General features: G+C 36.0%; 1 protein-coding gene across 2 annotated transcripts in view; it reads right to left on the bottom strand.

The window, feature by feature from the left end:
* LOC149541374 (ARM repeat superfamily protein) overlaps nucleotides 1-15,601 on the bottom strand; it is a 348,244-nt gene that overhangs the window by 63,548 nt on the left and 269,095 nt on the right. For both annotated transcript variants that reach the window (XM_089796637.1, XM_089796638.1), the window contains exons 28-29: nucleotides 11,529-11,639; nucleotides 11,178-11,345 (exon numbers count right to left, since the gene is read on the bottom strand). In XM_089796637.1, the coding sequence (XP_089652763.1) occupies nucleotides 11,178-11,345; nucleotides 11,529-11,639 (279 nt within the window). The remainder of the gene's footprint in view (nucleotides 1-11,177; nucleotides 11,346-11,528; nucleotides 11,640-15,601) is intronic.

Raw genomic sequence — 15,601 nt, 5'->3', positions numbered from 1 at the left:
GGACTCATTTTCCGTGAAGTGTGCCAAGAACTCTGAAGATACCACCTCCAATCGGTGTAGTGAGGGTAGCATTGGAACCCCCTTTTTGTATCAGGGCATTTATTCTCTCCTATTGGGTAATTTCTTCGTCAATCGCTGCAGGTATTTATTCTTCATCGTCATCAGGCATCACCTCAATGTAATGAATCTTTCCCTTCCTGAGGCAACGATAACAGGACCCCATAGTTCATTGCACGTGAAACAGAGCTTTTACCTCCGAAGTTCTTGCCGAGAATCTTCATCAAATTGAGGTTTTTTTCTGAATTGGTTTCTTGTCTTTGTCTTCTTGTGGGGATGGTGTTGGTGTAACTGCGTGAGTTTTGGAGGAAGATGTGGCCATGTCACGCACCTTCTTAATAGCTTCGTTGAGTGTACCTGGGTTGAACCCTTTGATCCAGCCTCTCAAAAGCTCTCTCAGCCCATCCATGAATAACACAATTCAATGTCTTTCAAAGATGTCTGTGACTAATATTGACAGCCTTTGGAACTCAGTGACATAGTTGTCTACTGTGCCCATTTGCTTTAGCTGAGCTAGATCTTTGAAGTTTAGCTCTGGATCCTTCCCATCGAAACGATCAATGAGTCTCTCAGTAAACTCAACATAAGAGGTCACTTGGTTGTGACCGAGAGTGACCAGTCCATGATGCCACCACTCATGCGCCACTCCATCCAGATGAAGTGCTGCGAACTTGATTGCTTCCTCTTCAGGCATTGGATTGAGTTGGAAATAGGTATCTGCCTTTAGGGCCCACGATTGTGCGGCAATGACTCCAGATCCATCAAATGGCGATAAGTTCACCTTTCCAATCTTTCTCCTGAGTTCATCATTAAAATAATCACAATTTCCTCCGCTAGAATATCTCATTCTTAGATCAACATAGTCTCTGTAAGATATATCTCCTTCCATATTTGCATTTTGCCAATCTTCCCGCAATTATTCTTGCATTTCCTCAAAAGTCGCATCTCTTCCTTTGTGCAGTGCTTCCGTCCTTGGAAGGAAGGTGGGTATCAAGGGTCGAGAGTGAGAGGGTTGAAAGTTTTTCCTTCCGAAAACAAAATCATTGCTATGCACATTTTGTTCTCCTATTGTCTTTCCCTCGGCCAATTTTTGAAGAGTTTCCTGCATAAGCCTTTGGGTTTCGTTGATTTGCATTTTATTTTTGTTTAGCTCTCTTAAAAGATTCATGAGTTTTGTCATAGGATCCTGATGATCTGCCATTCTATCAATAGGATTATTTCATCTTCTCCTCTGAGTATAAACTTGCATTCACTTCCATAGGCAAGCAAGATCAAAAGCTCTGATACCACTATAATATTCTGACTAACTCTAAAACCAGAATATCGTACCAAAATATGAATGCACAGACTGAGAAGTTGTACGGGCCAAATTTGGAGGGCAAAATGCAGAGCCGTATGGTGTGGAGATTGATAGCCGTACACATGAGTCTGTCAACCTATACGGTGGAGGTTGTGTGGCCACATGTGGTGGTTGCCAGTCCGTACTGTGACCGCAATGGCCGTACGGTATGGAGAGGCAATCCATACAGAGGGAGGTTGGGAAGCCGTACAGTGGAGGATAGTTAGTCATACAGTGTTTGTAGTAGGTCGTACAGTAAGAATAATAAGTTGTATGGTGGCTCAAATGGATGATTCGAAGGCCCAAGCCGTACAAGGAGGTGAAGGATGGATGGGTGAGGAATGAGCAATGCAGAATCACACAGTTGGCGATGGAAACACAATGTTGCTCATACACAAAACACAAAATGTTGATGGAATCCACAAAATAATAGAGACACCAAAATGGAAGTGCACAGAACAAAGAATAGATCGAACCAATAGTTATTCGCAATATGATGGTGCTCCGACTTGCCAGATCCGAGCGAAGTAATACATGCGACAATGGAATAGGGTGAGGGTTGAAGCCCACCGAAACAGTACTAGCTAAATAGGGAAGATCTTTCACTTCCAAAATGGCGAACAATCCAAAACTCTAACAGGAATTCGCAGTACAGAGAAAAATAATCCAAAGCATACCAACAGACTACCTACAAGTCGTGCTTAAATACCCATCGGGAAACTTTCTGAGGGTGTACAAATATAGCCGATGACACAAACTACGGAAACAAAAACAAAAAATGGGTCCGAGATACATTAAATCGATCGGCCCATTACAAAAAATTAATTAAATACAATTATTTTATGACAGAGACATTACATCCACAGCAAGTCAAATTTTGATATTGCTATCAAGATTTAACTGTGTGATTTTGAGTCAAACTCGTACAGTTAAATCCTGATAGCAATATCACAAGGTAATATACTATCTACTATATTCTCTTTTGTAATTAATTTTATTTATTTACTCATTTATTTATTCATTTAGTTGTTTTATTTTTTGATCAGTAATAGATTATTATTTTTATTTATAATAAACGGGAAAGGACATGCCCTAAAACAAAGGGTAGTAACAAGGAAGGGCACTACCATCCCAAAGTATAGAAATACAAAGAGCTCAAGTCAATCACCCAGGATGATAACAAGACTAGAGATTAACTTTTTTATTACCCTTAGAATGAGACCTAATAACCATATCAAAGGGTTCCTTCAAGCTTTCTCTATTTTCTTCCCTTTCACAGTCTATCATCTATCCTTGACCCTAGCAGCCAAATTTAGCCAATCTTCAGATGTTCCTACATGAGGTATTTCCACACCACACATATCTTCTACATATTTTTCTTTTTGTTGGATTCATATCATCACCATATGAGCCTATTAATGTGCATCCTTCCTTAGGTAAAACCTTCTCCTTAGATGTTTGAGGTTTGTACTTTTCCTTTGCTACAAGAGTAATCTCCCCATTGTTGCTTAGAGACACTGGTCCTAAATCCAAAGCAATATCATTCCTACCATTCTTCTTTTGTCCACTCTACAGAGGGTGGTCCGTTGGCTCAAGCTCCCTCTTTCCAGCAACAACCTGAGAGAAATTCTTTAACTTCTCAATGTTTTTCTCAACTATATGATCTTTTTGAGAAGCATCTTTCCATCAAGAAGTTGATTTATGCATTGTATCTTTCACATGAAAACATCTTCTACATATATATGGGATTCCTTTGTAGTCAAGAGATTGTGTCCAACAACCTTTAAAGATTTAATTGAAACTTCTATAGGAATCACATTAGAGATATCCATCTGTACCAAAATGTGTGCAAAGGTGGAGTGAATGAGATTAGAAGATGCTCCATCAACCATTATAAATTTTCCTAAAGAATTCCAACAACAACAAGACATGAATCAAACCAAAGATGCAGTAGAAGATTTGGTAACCTTACCCGCAAAGGGATCTTTCAACAACTTTGGAAGTAGGACAAAATTCACGATGCCAAGGCTTGAGCATTAAAGAAAAAAATCTCCTCCTTATTCAGAACCTGCCCACACAAAACTTTGTTCCTATCATGCACAGTTTCAAAGACAACAATCAAAAGGCCCTCACCAGGGGATAAATCTGGACACGTCTGTTGATAATGGATTCCTGGTTGGTGGAAATCCAAGAATATAAATCATGCAGATTTGGCCAAAGTGCATTAAAACAGCCAATCAACCCTAATTAGGAAAAAACATTGATGTTATGCAACATTGTGGCTTCCACCTCACCCTCTAACTCTACTGAGATAGGCACAATTATGAGTGGAAAATCCTAGCACACTTTGTATTGGTAGCCACAGTCTAAGAGGGAAGAGAGCTCCCCTTTGCCCTTTGAGGTGAGATGCAGCCATCGTATATAAACCTGCAACACCCAAACCTGTTGTTGCACAACAAAACCCCTGTTGTCATCACCTATTCGCACTCTACAAAAGACCACCACGATGTAGAAGAATCCCTTGTAAAAACTAGAAACCCTCCTTCACATTCAAACATGCAAAAGATCATTTCCCTCTGTCTTGTATTGTGTAACATCAGAAGAAGCGTCGCCATGCAAACAACTAGAAGCACCAAGCACAGATTGACCATTTTGATGAAAGCAAACCTTGGCCTTTGAGTGGAAAATCAAAAACTTAACCGGCATTTTAGAAGCACGCAAACAACTTCGAAGCGCCATCCAAAAATAATTCTTTGCGACCTACTAACTCTGTATTCTTTATTCAATTAACAATATTGTATTATCTAATTATTATTAAAGTTCTATCTTAAAATGGAGACATGACATTTTGTTAGTTAAATTGGGAAGTATAATATAAATTTGTTCCAAAGGGGTGTTAGTTGATGATGGTTGGCAGACTTAACCAACCATCGAGCACTATTTGTATTTGGAGTAGAAAAAGTAATGTTGTTGATTGTATAAATATGCTATAATGTGAAAAGAATTATCTATTTTCCACAGTCATTTGTATTCTATTATTTATGAGTTATATGTTATTCATGTTCCATTAAATATGTTTGTTTACTCTGCATGAAACAATACACCACCCATAGAGAGTAAACATTTTGGTGTTCTTACCTATTGGAGCCTAGAGATCAAACAACTAGAAGGTGTGATAGCAAAGTCATGCGCTCGTTATTCGAACAAGAAATGCTCATAATTGAAAATGACATAGAAGAGGGACTAACAAGGGTAGATCAATTGACACAAGACCTGGTGCATGTGTGAGAAGTTTTGGTCGACCAATACATGCTAGAGGAAGCTCGCAAGAGAGTGGTCCCTAAAGGCATAGTAAGCGACGAACATTCTACATGACCAGTGGTCTATGATCTTCTTGGAAGCATCCCAAGGTTGGTGGTACATAACTTGGTTCAAATAAATGAACAATGTATAGAAAAGCAATGGAAACATTGCCAACAGATATTGCAATAGTACGAAGAGAGGAACCAGAGGGAGGAGGAACAACACAAACAAGTAGGCAACGTATCTTTGGCAACTCATATATTTAATGCCCTTCTACCAAACAAAAAGGTGACATTCTAGGAAAGAGATAGAAGAAGAGAGGTTAGTAGAAACCTTAGTAAGAAGATCTCTATGAATCTAAGCGAAAAGTCACAAGCAACGAAAAGTGCAAACACTATTTGAAGTATCCCAAAGTCTCCCATGTAGTAATAATCATAATGTCAGACAAAGTCAAAGTTGGGAAGGTGGAGGTTGACTGGAAGTGAAGGTAGAATACAACCTACAAAGCAAGAGTGGGAACAAATCACAAGAAACTTACCACTCCTTGACAAAGCAAAGGACCTTCCAGATCAAACGAGCATTCCTTCGATGCAAGAAGTGACTAAAGAGGAGAGCTTAAATTGTGATCAGTACCAACTGAACTGTCAAACCACTCTGAAGGTGGTAGTAACGAGGAAAACAATCTTGGACAGCTTGTGGCAAATTTATTTGAAAATATCTTGTGGGGCACTAAAAACCTAGTTATATCAAAGGAAACCCAAAATAGGGGTATTAAGACTAGAAACTCCAAGGGAAATAGAGCATTCATACAAGGGAGCTAATTAAGGCATGAGCGGCATAGGTTGAGGGTTGAAAGCTTGCACGTAGCCAAAGGTGCAAGTGATGCACAGGGATGCATAAAAGGAACAAACCTACCTCAGTCAAAAAAAATCACTAGGTGTCGATCAAACAAAAAAATAGTAAACACCCTTGAGAAGTAAAAACTACCTAAACTCAATAGGAATGAATTAGAGGACCCTATCCGCGATTGCAAAACTTGTGTACTATATGGGGGGTTAATGACCAAGTGTCATGCCCTCATTTTAAGATATAATTTTAGTAATAATAATAAGATAATATAATAATTATTAAATAAATAATGATAATAAAATCATATACTAAAAATAAGAAATAATAAGATATTATTATTAAAATATAAATAATAACATACATATAATCTATTATCAATAAAATAATATTTAAAATAATTAAATAAGAATAAGATTAAAATGAAAGAATAAGTAAATAAAATTAACTATAAGAAAATATTGTAGATAAGATACAATAAATTTATTAATGTCCAACAAGAGACCGCGAAAAGGTTCTAAGGGCCTAAAAGTGTACAACCAAGGAGACTAACAACACGACCACCAAACGGTACCTGGGAAAGAGCAGAACAAAAGTAAACAACAAAGTGAAAGAGAAGCAAGAGCAAGAATAAGAACAAGAACACCACCAAGGCATGGACTAGGGATTCTTCCTTGGTGTCAAGAAGTCCAGAATAGAAGGGTAGGGCCCAACACAACCAAGAATACTAGTGTGTCTCTGAGTAGTCCTTGATGGGTGATGCTATCAAGATAGTCTCACAAATCTAGTATGACTAATAGTAGAAGTATCAACCACACGCTTCACACCCCAAGGAGGCAAGGGCAAGAAGAAGGCTATGATAAGCCCATTCGAGGCCTGGCTCTGGGAAAAAAGAAGCTGCAGAGTATGGTCACGGAGTTGCATGGTCTCTCGAAGGTAAAGTACGAGACATCACTAGTCCGTATAAGTGAAGGTGGAGAGCGACTGACAATCTCTAAATAAGCAGTAGTATCTCCCTCTAATCTCATCGTAGATGGGGCATTGAAAAAGGAAGTGGGTCTCAATCTCCGCCTCAACCAAGGTACAAAACCGACAAATCTAATCCTGCCTATCGATATGGTGATTGATCTTGGAGCCAAAGCCTATGAGAACCAACCTGAAAGGAACCTAGGGAGATACGCAAAGCGTGGCTCCAACACCATGTCAAATAAGCTCGACATGCAATAATCCCATCCTAAATATCCAAAAATTGCTTAGTGTCGAAGGCCATTCGCAGACATAACCCCCTTGGGGATTACTCCAAGTTGTGGCAATGTACCATCAATAAATGTTAAGTCTAACATGCCCATTAAGCTCTTGTTGAGAAGGAGGTGAACGGGAGCATCCAATGAGAACTGGAAGGGGGGATGGCTGCCAATCCCAATCCCAATCAAACGCAGCAAAATAGTCGCCTGAGCATACTGGCAACGGGCCTAGGTGGCAGTGTTAGTATCGGCAATGGCAACTGAAGAACAATAGGCCAGATAAGAGTAGCGGTAGCAACCCTCCGCAAACACCACAAAGACACAGAGGTGGTGGAGAAACCAAATCAAATCAAAGATAACCCCTAGCCTGAAGGGGTGGGCACCAAAGTCAGCAAGAATAATACTATAGAGAGTGGACTGATGACATACAATGTCACCTTTCTAAATAGGATTTAATAATAAATGATAATAAACATAAAACAAATAATATAATATACAATAATATAAGTTAACTAAATCTAATGACAAGTCAAGAGATGTGTAATAATGAGATGGTAATTTCCTATAATCAATAAGTTGCAAACATAAAGAATGAGAATCAACATTTCACCATTAAATGACCTTCAAGTATAGATTCACGTCTGCATCCTCTTGGAGAAGCCCAAGCCTAAAAGATAACAATCTATCATCTCATACCAGGCTTGAGAGCTTGTTTAAGGTCATATAAAGCCTTCTTTAATTTGCAAACATGACCATCATTACCATGTATTACAAATTTGTCGGGTTGCTCTACGTAAACTTCCTCTTCTATTATGCCATTAAGAACAACACTCTTCACATCCATTTGGTGAATTTCTATCCTTTTGATGCAGCAATAGCAATCACAGCCCCAACAGAGGTGTGTCAAGCAATTGGACAAAATTTCTCTTCATAATCAATTCTCAACTTTTGCAAAAAACCTCTGGCAACGAAACTTATATTTTTCAAAACTGCCATCTGCAACATGTTTGATTTTGATGAGCCTTATAGATCAAACCACTGATTTATCTTTCGGTCTACAAACAATGTCCCAAACAATGTTTTTATGAATAGATTGGTATTCTTCTACCATAACATCTTTCCAAACTTGATGTTTGAGAACTTCCTCTACATTAGCAGGTTCTAATTTGATAATTTCACTAATCAAGGCAACATAACTAGAGTATATATGAGGTCTTTTGCTTTCTTTGAAGGTTCCTTTTGGAGCCACATAATTTCCAGCCTCTTGAGTCATTTGTCTTGCCCATAGAAGCCTTTTCTAATTCACAATAGTATCTCTAGGCTCGTTATCAGAATCCATAGGTTCGTTTTGACTATTAGCTTCCATATGCTCATGAATTTCCCTCAGAAACCCAGAAGCATGATTCTCTTCCATATTTTCAGGGTCCTATTGATCTTCAATATCTGTTTCATAACTATCTTTGGATCTTTTGAATGCAACATCTTCTTCAAAGATTTCATCTCTGCTTAGCCCATTTAGATTTTATCAACGGATGTAAATCCTATAGGCTTTAGATGTTTCACTATAGCCAACAAATATTTTCTTTTTCCGATGTAAATCCTGTAGGCTTTATATGTTTCACTGTAGCCAATAACTATTCCCTTTTTCCCTAAGGGTTCTCGTTTGGATCTCTCTTCTTTGGGTATGTGAATGTAAACAAGACAACCAAAGAATTTCAGGTAGATTATATAAGATTTTATCTTTGTAAATGCATCTTTACAGGTTGTGTTAGCCAAAAGAGAGTAAGATAAGATAAGATAATGATATTAATGTCCAACAAAAGACCACCAAAAGGTCTATGGGACTGGAGGATTACAACAAGGAGGCTGGCATGTAATGTCCCTTCCTTTGATTTATAAGTTTTGAGACTCTTTTAGTTGCAAGAAGTGCTTTTTTATCCAAACTTGTAACCAATTAGTTTATCAACAGTTATTTGATCTTCAATCAGAGATAAATAATGCTAAGCTATTCCTCTAAATCTATAAAAAGTGGCTGATTGTGTGACCGATGTGATTGATGGCTCCACAGCTTAGAATAATTGCTATATATCTCGTGGAAATCTTGTGGTAATATTCTCCTATATCCAAATTGAATATATAAAGTTGTCTTGGTTATGCCATCAGATTGATAATACTCTGGTATATAAATGTAATTGGTACTATGCTGAATTAGGAAAAAGATGTGTTTGGCAACCTGTCATTTATAGTCAGGGTGTCTACTGAATTCACAGCAATTTCCAATCACTGGTTATGGTCTTATATCGATTAGTGTTTCCAGGACATTCTCAATCTTAATGTGTTATGATATACAAGATGGAATTACACTATAACTATTGTGTCACATTTCTATTTTTATTTAGACTTCTCTTTCTTGTATCACTATCTGGGAAACTAGTCCTCTTATACTGTCACTGCTAAGATTTTTGTCCTGGCTATTGAATATTACTGTTATCGTGACTAGTTATTATCCACTATTTCCCGAATATGGATAGCTTTTCATTTATGCTAGAGTAGCTTGTGGTGTTTAGTATGAACTTCTAGTGTCCTTGATAATCTACGTTGTCCCTGACTGAGCTTACGGTTTGGATCTCTGCGGGATGGCATCTTTGGAGATGTGTTTTGTCTTTCACTTGCGACTCCATGTCCTGCTCTCCCGTCGTCCTTGTTTACTGTGATGAGGTGAGGCTGCCTGTACTTAAATGTGTAAGTGAAGTCTCTGTATATGCCGCTTGCTTTGCAATCTTCTCCACTTTTTGTCTGTCGTCCTTTCCCTGCGATGTCCCCTTTTTATATGATGATGTTGGAAAAGGCACGTCTATTGTATTTGTTTAGTAACATTATTATCATTATTATTATTATTAAAAATGTCAAAACATCATCATCATCATCATTATTATTATTATTATTATTATCATCATAGAATCTTATTATTTGAGAATGGGGACATTAATAATATAATATAATAATATAACAATATATCATATTATTATATTAATATACTATTCAAAGGAATAGTAATTGTTAAGAGGGTGTGACCATTACAAAGACATAAGAGAAATTTGAGAAATAATATATTACTATCAAAGGAAACAATGAAAAGTAGTGAGTCAAATTTCTAATGAAAAGTGTTGACCGTTTGGATAAATTATAAAGGAGATCTCATTCCAAGACAAAAAGGATGGTAACAATAAAAATATTATTAATCAAATTTTGAGAGCAAAGGAAAAGTAAACAGTGATCATGAAAGGGGACATCACAGCCAACCTTCTATCGTGCCGCCTCCATCTCTTCGCCACATGCCATCTCACTGCCCGCTGCCATGTGAATGTCACTACCAACTCCCAGGACAATACCAGGTGCCATGTGATTGCCACTGCCAACTAGGTGCTCTATACTTTGACTTTCTATCATATTTTTTTTTCTTTTTTCCTTTCCTAGAACATTTTGGCTCTTGACTACTTTGTAACAACCACTCTCTCAAATAAATATTCAACTTCAACAAACTCTGTTCCAACTACGTAAAAATAAAACACACTGCTGTTGGCTAGATGAGCATCTCATTCATGTTGCTCGTCAGTTCTGCAAAACCAGACTGACCTACATACACCTAATCCCTTCTTAGAATATCTTTCTTTTATCTTGCAACTTGCTCATTAGTGTATTTTCAGTTTGTTTCAGTAACCATTTTAAATTAGAACCATCATTAACACATCAATTCTTATCTATGTATTTATATTCACTGATGTAAACCCATTTATGTCCCAAACAATCAAACTTGACTGCAGTACTGGCTGATAAATGCAAAAGAATTCCAGCACACTAAACAAAAGTATATTGATAATAACAATGTCCTTATAAAAACTGTCTAATACAATTATTTTGTTGATAATATAATTGTGAGATTAACGCAGCAAACTCTGTTAAACTCAATCGTGGGAGTAGGTTAACTAAACCTATCAATAAAACCATTCAGATTGACTGTTTAACTTTAAACGGGTCAAAGATTATGATTTCTTTGCTTCACAATCAAATGGCAGGGGAATGAGATACATTAATGCGAATAATCATCATCCAAGGCTTATGATGCGCAAGAATAATTATTAACCACAGATATTTTTTTTGCCATTTCTCAAAGAGACTATTCCACAAAGGACATTATTATCAACATAGATTACTAAATATGACACTATAAATTCACAGGAAATTAAGGAAGAATTTGTGAATCTCTTGATATTTGGCCAGACTGCCTAAAAGAAACACAAGAATAGTGGAAGATATAACCAACTACCTCTGCATATCTAACAAATGAACAAAAAACTTATGGACAAACATATTTTTGCCACTTGTACCTTTTCTAAGCAAATAAATGCTGCATTACGGTACAACTTATTTTTCTTGGTGCAGGCAGAAGATACAGCAGTGACAATGGCATCTGGCCCAATGGGGTCATTTGGAGATATTGCATTATGGCATGCTTTACAAATAGCAGCAGTTGCATCCAAAACAACCTCCTTCCCCTGCCAAATAAATAGGATTAAGAAGTGTTGGAAGGTAGGCATTTGCAACTCCATAGAATGAAAGAAATGAAATGAATAACTAGATATTACAACTTCAATGACTTTTTAATATATCTATCATTCCATTCGGAATGAAATACAAAACAATACACCTGTTGCCTTGCTAAATCTCTAGATCCATACCTCCCATATACGTCCAGGAATTTCTTTCACAAGGAAATTCAACAAGTCTTGAACAAAGGGTGCCAATGATTCACGTAGAACTTCTGCCAGTTTTATCATTGCTTTTGCAGACTGACAGCAGAAAAATTACAACAATCATCTCTTCCATAGTTACAAAGATAAACATTTCGTGCAAGTAAGAAGGAAACAGAAAATACAATACATAAAATAAAAAACATTTTGTTCTATAGTTCATTTACTCAAAGTATCAGCAATTCAAAGCCATAAGCATCAATATGATAAAACTCATTAGCTAGAAGTTGTCAAGAATGAAAGAATTAGCCCACTAGCATACAGAGTGACCAAATATGTAGCCCAGTCAAAGAAGTAAAGAAAAGAACAGTGTGTGCTCTAAATTTCTGTCATGGCCTCGTTTCCAATAAAATTTTAATTATTAAAATTATAGAATAAATTAATGATAATAAAATTATATAAAAATATAAATATAAGTAAATAGATGATAATCTCAACATAAATAATATATTATTAATATAATAATATGATATAATATAATGATATAATAGCAAGGTTGCACAGGGATGGGGTTACTTGGGGTACTTAGAGTACCGGTACGACTAATTTTCATAATAGGGGATGGGAGTACTTGGGTATGTCAAACTTTATTTTTAATTATACTTTTATATTTATGGAAAATCTGAAATTATGAATCATGACAATGATTTTTTAAAACAAGAACTGTGATAAAGTTTGCCAATGTAATGTATTGTTTTCACTTTCAGATTTGCTATATGTTTGTAATAATAATATATGATAAATGATTAAAGATGCATAACAGAGAAGGCAGACTTTAAACATGAACAAGAAGATTATAAATCATATGAAAATGACATACTGCAAATGATAAACATCTGACTTGAACAGTTATAAAGTTTATTGTTAATCAATATTGTATCAAAGTTTCGAACTGATTAGGTATTGAATTAAGCTTGATAAACAACAAGCTGATATGCCAAAAAAAAATGGAAAAAAAAATCAGAAATCTTAATCAAGGTCCTTAGCTATGATGCTCTCCACCGAGTACCCGGTACTTAGGATACGTGTATCCGGTACTTGGGTATGTGGGTATGAGCACTAGGGGTGTGGGTATGAGTACCCATGCAACCTTGTATAAAAGAAATATAGAAATATATCAAATTGCTAAAAATAACAATACAATAATATTTAAGCCCATCAAATTCATAATTATAGAAATAGAATAACATTTCTAATGTTATTATAGTACATGTCTATATATCAATATTATGCATATCCAAAATTTAAGTACAATAAAACCTTATACTAGTCTATGAACCAAAAAGTGATATTAAGGCATTAATGAAACCGTAAAATTAGTAAGGGACATGACCCAGTAGACTGGTCACAACCTTTACAATGCCGAACACACTGTTAACTGTCAACGGTGACAATGATAAGGGAGGAAGATAGCAGATAGAAGGAAATATTATAAAGAGTTAATCATTGATTGGAAGATGGAAGCCATTATTGTTGGGATCTGCGACAGAGTTGTATGAATCAATTTATTGACAATCTGTAATTATAAATTAATAACACTTAATATACTACGGGAAGTTGCGACATGAAGTGGAGGATGCAAAGGAGAGAATATGGGAAGAATACAGACAAAAATTAAAATCTCCACAAGGACAAATAAAGCGGAGCACAGTAGTGAATCAGAATATAGGAAGGAATACTAGTTAGCATTAGCATCAGTGTAGGGAGAAGAGAAGACCAAACAATAATCCCAGTCAGCAGCATACCATCCAATCATCATTCAACTAGAACATACATTCAAACCCAGTAAGAGGTAAAAATAGAAAAATGTCCATCCTCTCCATATGTAAACATTTTAAAGGGTAATGGTGCTCGGTGAGTATACGAACAAACTCATCAGTCATGAAGGATCATAGTGTCAGCAATAATAGAATACAATCATCCAACACACTATATATAGGAAGGTCACATCCTAAAGTATTTGCCCTGGCTTGCATCACACAGAAATTATTCCTTATCATCTGCTAATGTAGTGATTTACATTCAGAACCACTAATCAATACTTCGGAGAACACAAAGATTGTTATAACGATCATCTTCTTATATGACATAGTCACAACAGTATTAAGTTTCAGAGTATTAATTGATATAGTCCATAGTATCTTTAAATAGCTATCGAATATCTTCAAATGTCATTGGATAAGATATTGGAGAAAAAAGAAACATTATAATGGACTTAAGTGTGAGCAATATAACACAATTGCCTTCACTAAATGTCACTAAAAGAGCAAGGAGAAGATATGCATAGCAATCAATTCCTCAAATACCTGATTTATTTAAGTAAAGATATTGATGCCATAATAAATGCTAAACTTCGAAAAATGATTTAAGGCAAATTTCTGTAAAAACCCTATGTTCACTTCTGCCGGTCTTAGTCGACCAATGGACGAGTTTCTTTTTTTTTTGTTTGAAATATATTCTTTTTTCTAAATTATATAAAGGACGCAATACATTAAGAATAAAAAAACAATTCCAGAAATTACTTTGCATTTAATGATAAAGTAAAGACAAGATTTTTTCATCAATTCCACAATCTTATCTTTCCAGATTTTTTATTTATCAAAGAACCTGATTTCCCGGGGACAAAAGCAGCTACTGTCGGTTTAAAAGGGCATTCAGAATGCATTAATGGTGGCTCCACACACAACATCAGCTACCCCCAACTCGAAACGCCAATCCCAGACTCCAAAGAACCAATGTCAAACAGCCAACTCCAATACCAATTAATACTAGCAGGCGGAATGATGGATTTCTGAAGACAAACAGATTTTGCAGGATGTTCACGTGGATTGCAGAATTTTGGTGTCATTCCCTGCTAGCCGTATCCTATTGCCCAACTGATTGTGACATTATTGGATGACCAAACTGAAACTTATTGCCACACGTGTTTCCAGAATTGCAACCACAGCTGATATTAAAACCAATCGACTTCCCTCCAATTGCTGAACAACTCAATTTCAGCAGCAATCGAATTACTTTCAGAATGCCAATCTCCTTAACCACAGTAGTTACAGTCGCAGATTATAACAACTGTATACCTCAGCACAATTGTTTATGAGAAACTCATAAATACCTTCAAACCCTTGCCAGTTTATCAAGAGATAAAATATATGATATTCAAGATGCTTTTCTCTTCGAATGGAGTCATATTTATAAGACTATGTGCAACCTGTCTTCACCTTGACGCTTCTCAATTAAACATCCCTTTATAATATAAAGTTCAATTACTTTATAATATAAGCACCATAATTAATCACCAAAGCATTAAATACTCATTAAGTCTCAATATAATTGCAACAAATATGACTTCACCAGATCAATATTAGAATAATATTTATGTTTCTTTTTAATGCTCACTATTGTATCTTATAGTATCTCTGTAAATATTAGAATGTTTCTAATATTTAGCTGTAGTCTAGAATAGAATGTTTCAATTCTATTCGACTCTCCTCTTTGTATATATAGATCATTTGATCTCTAATTAATAAGTCAAGTATTTTGCCATTTACATTTGTAACATGGTATCAAAGCCTCTTTGAAATTTGAAAAAAATTTCAAAAGAAAAATTCATAATGAATTTTTTTTTCCAAGTATTTTTGAAAAATCTGTGTTTTCTTAGAATTTTCTCTCCCTCAAATTAGTAAAAATCGCAATTCTCCTATTTGTTGTTTTCTTGGGCAAAATTTTTTCAGTCCTCATTCTGCAAAATCACAAATTGGTTCATGGGCGTCATTTTTCTAGTTTGTTTTGCCCTCATTTTTCTTCTACAAAAGGCTGCGAGTTACCTATTCTTTCTTTCACCTTGACTGCGTTTTTTTTCTAAGCATCCACCGCGATTTGGAGTCTCTTTCTAGCATGGTTTATTTTGGTCTATTCGTGGGAGCAGTCGACCGTTCTTTTTTCACTCATCTTTGGCTCGATTTCTCTACCCTTCTGCTCGTGTTTTTTCCTCTCACTGTGGG

The sequence above is a fragment of the Cupressus sempervirens genome, chromosome 8 (assembly GCF_028749045.1).
Source record: "Cupressus sempervirens isolate cs-2001-9-10 chromosome 8, ASM2874904v1, whole genome shotgun sequence".
Lineage (NCBI taxonomy): Eukaryota > Viridiplantae > Streptophyta > Pinopsida > Cupressales > Cupressaceae > Cupressus > Cupressus sempervirens.
This window is presented reverse-complemented; position numbering and strand designations above follow the sequence as displayed.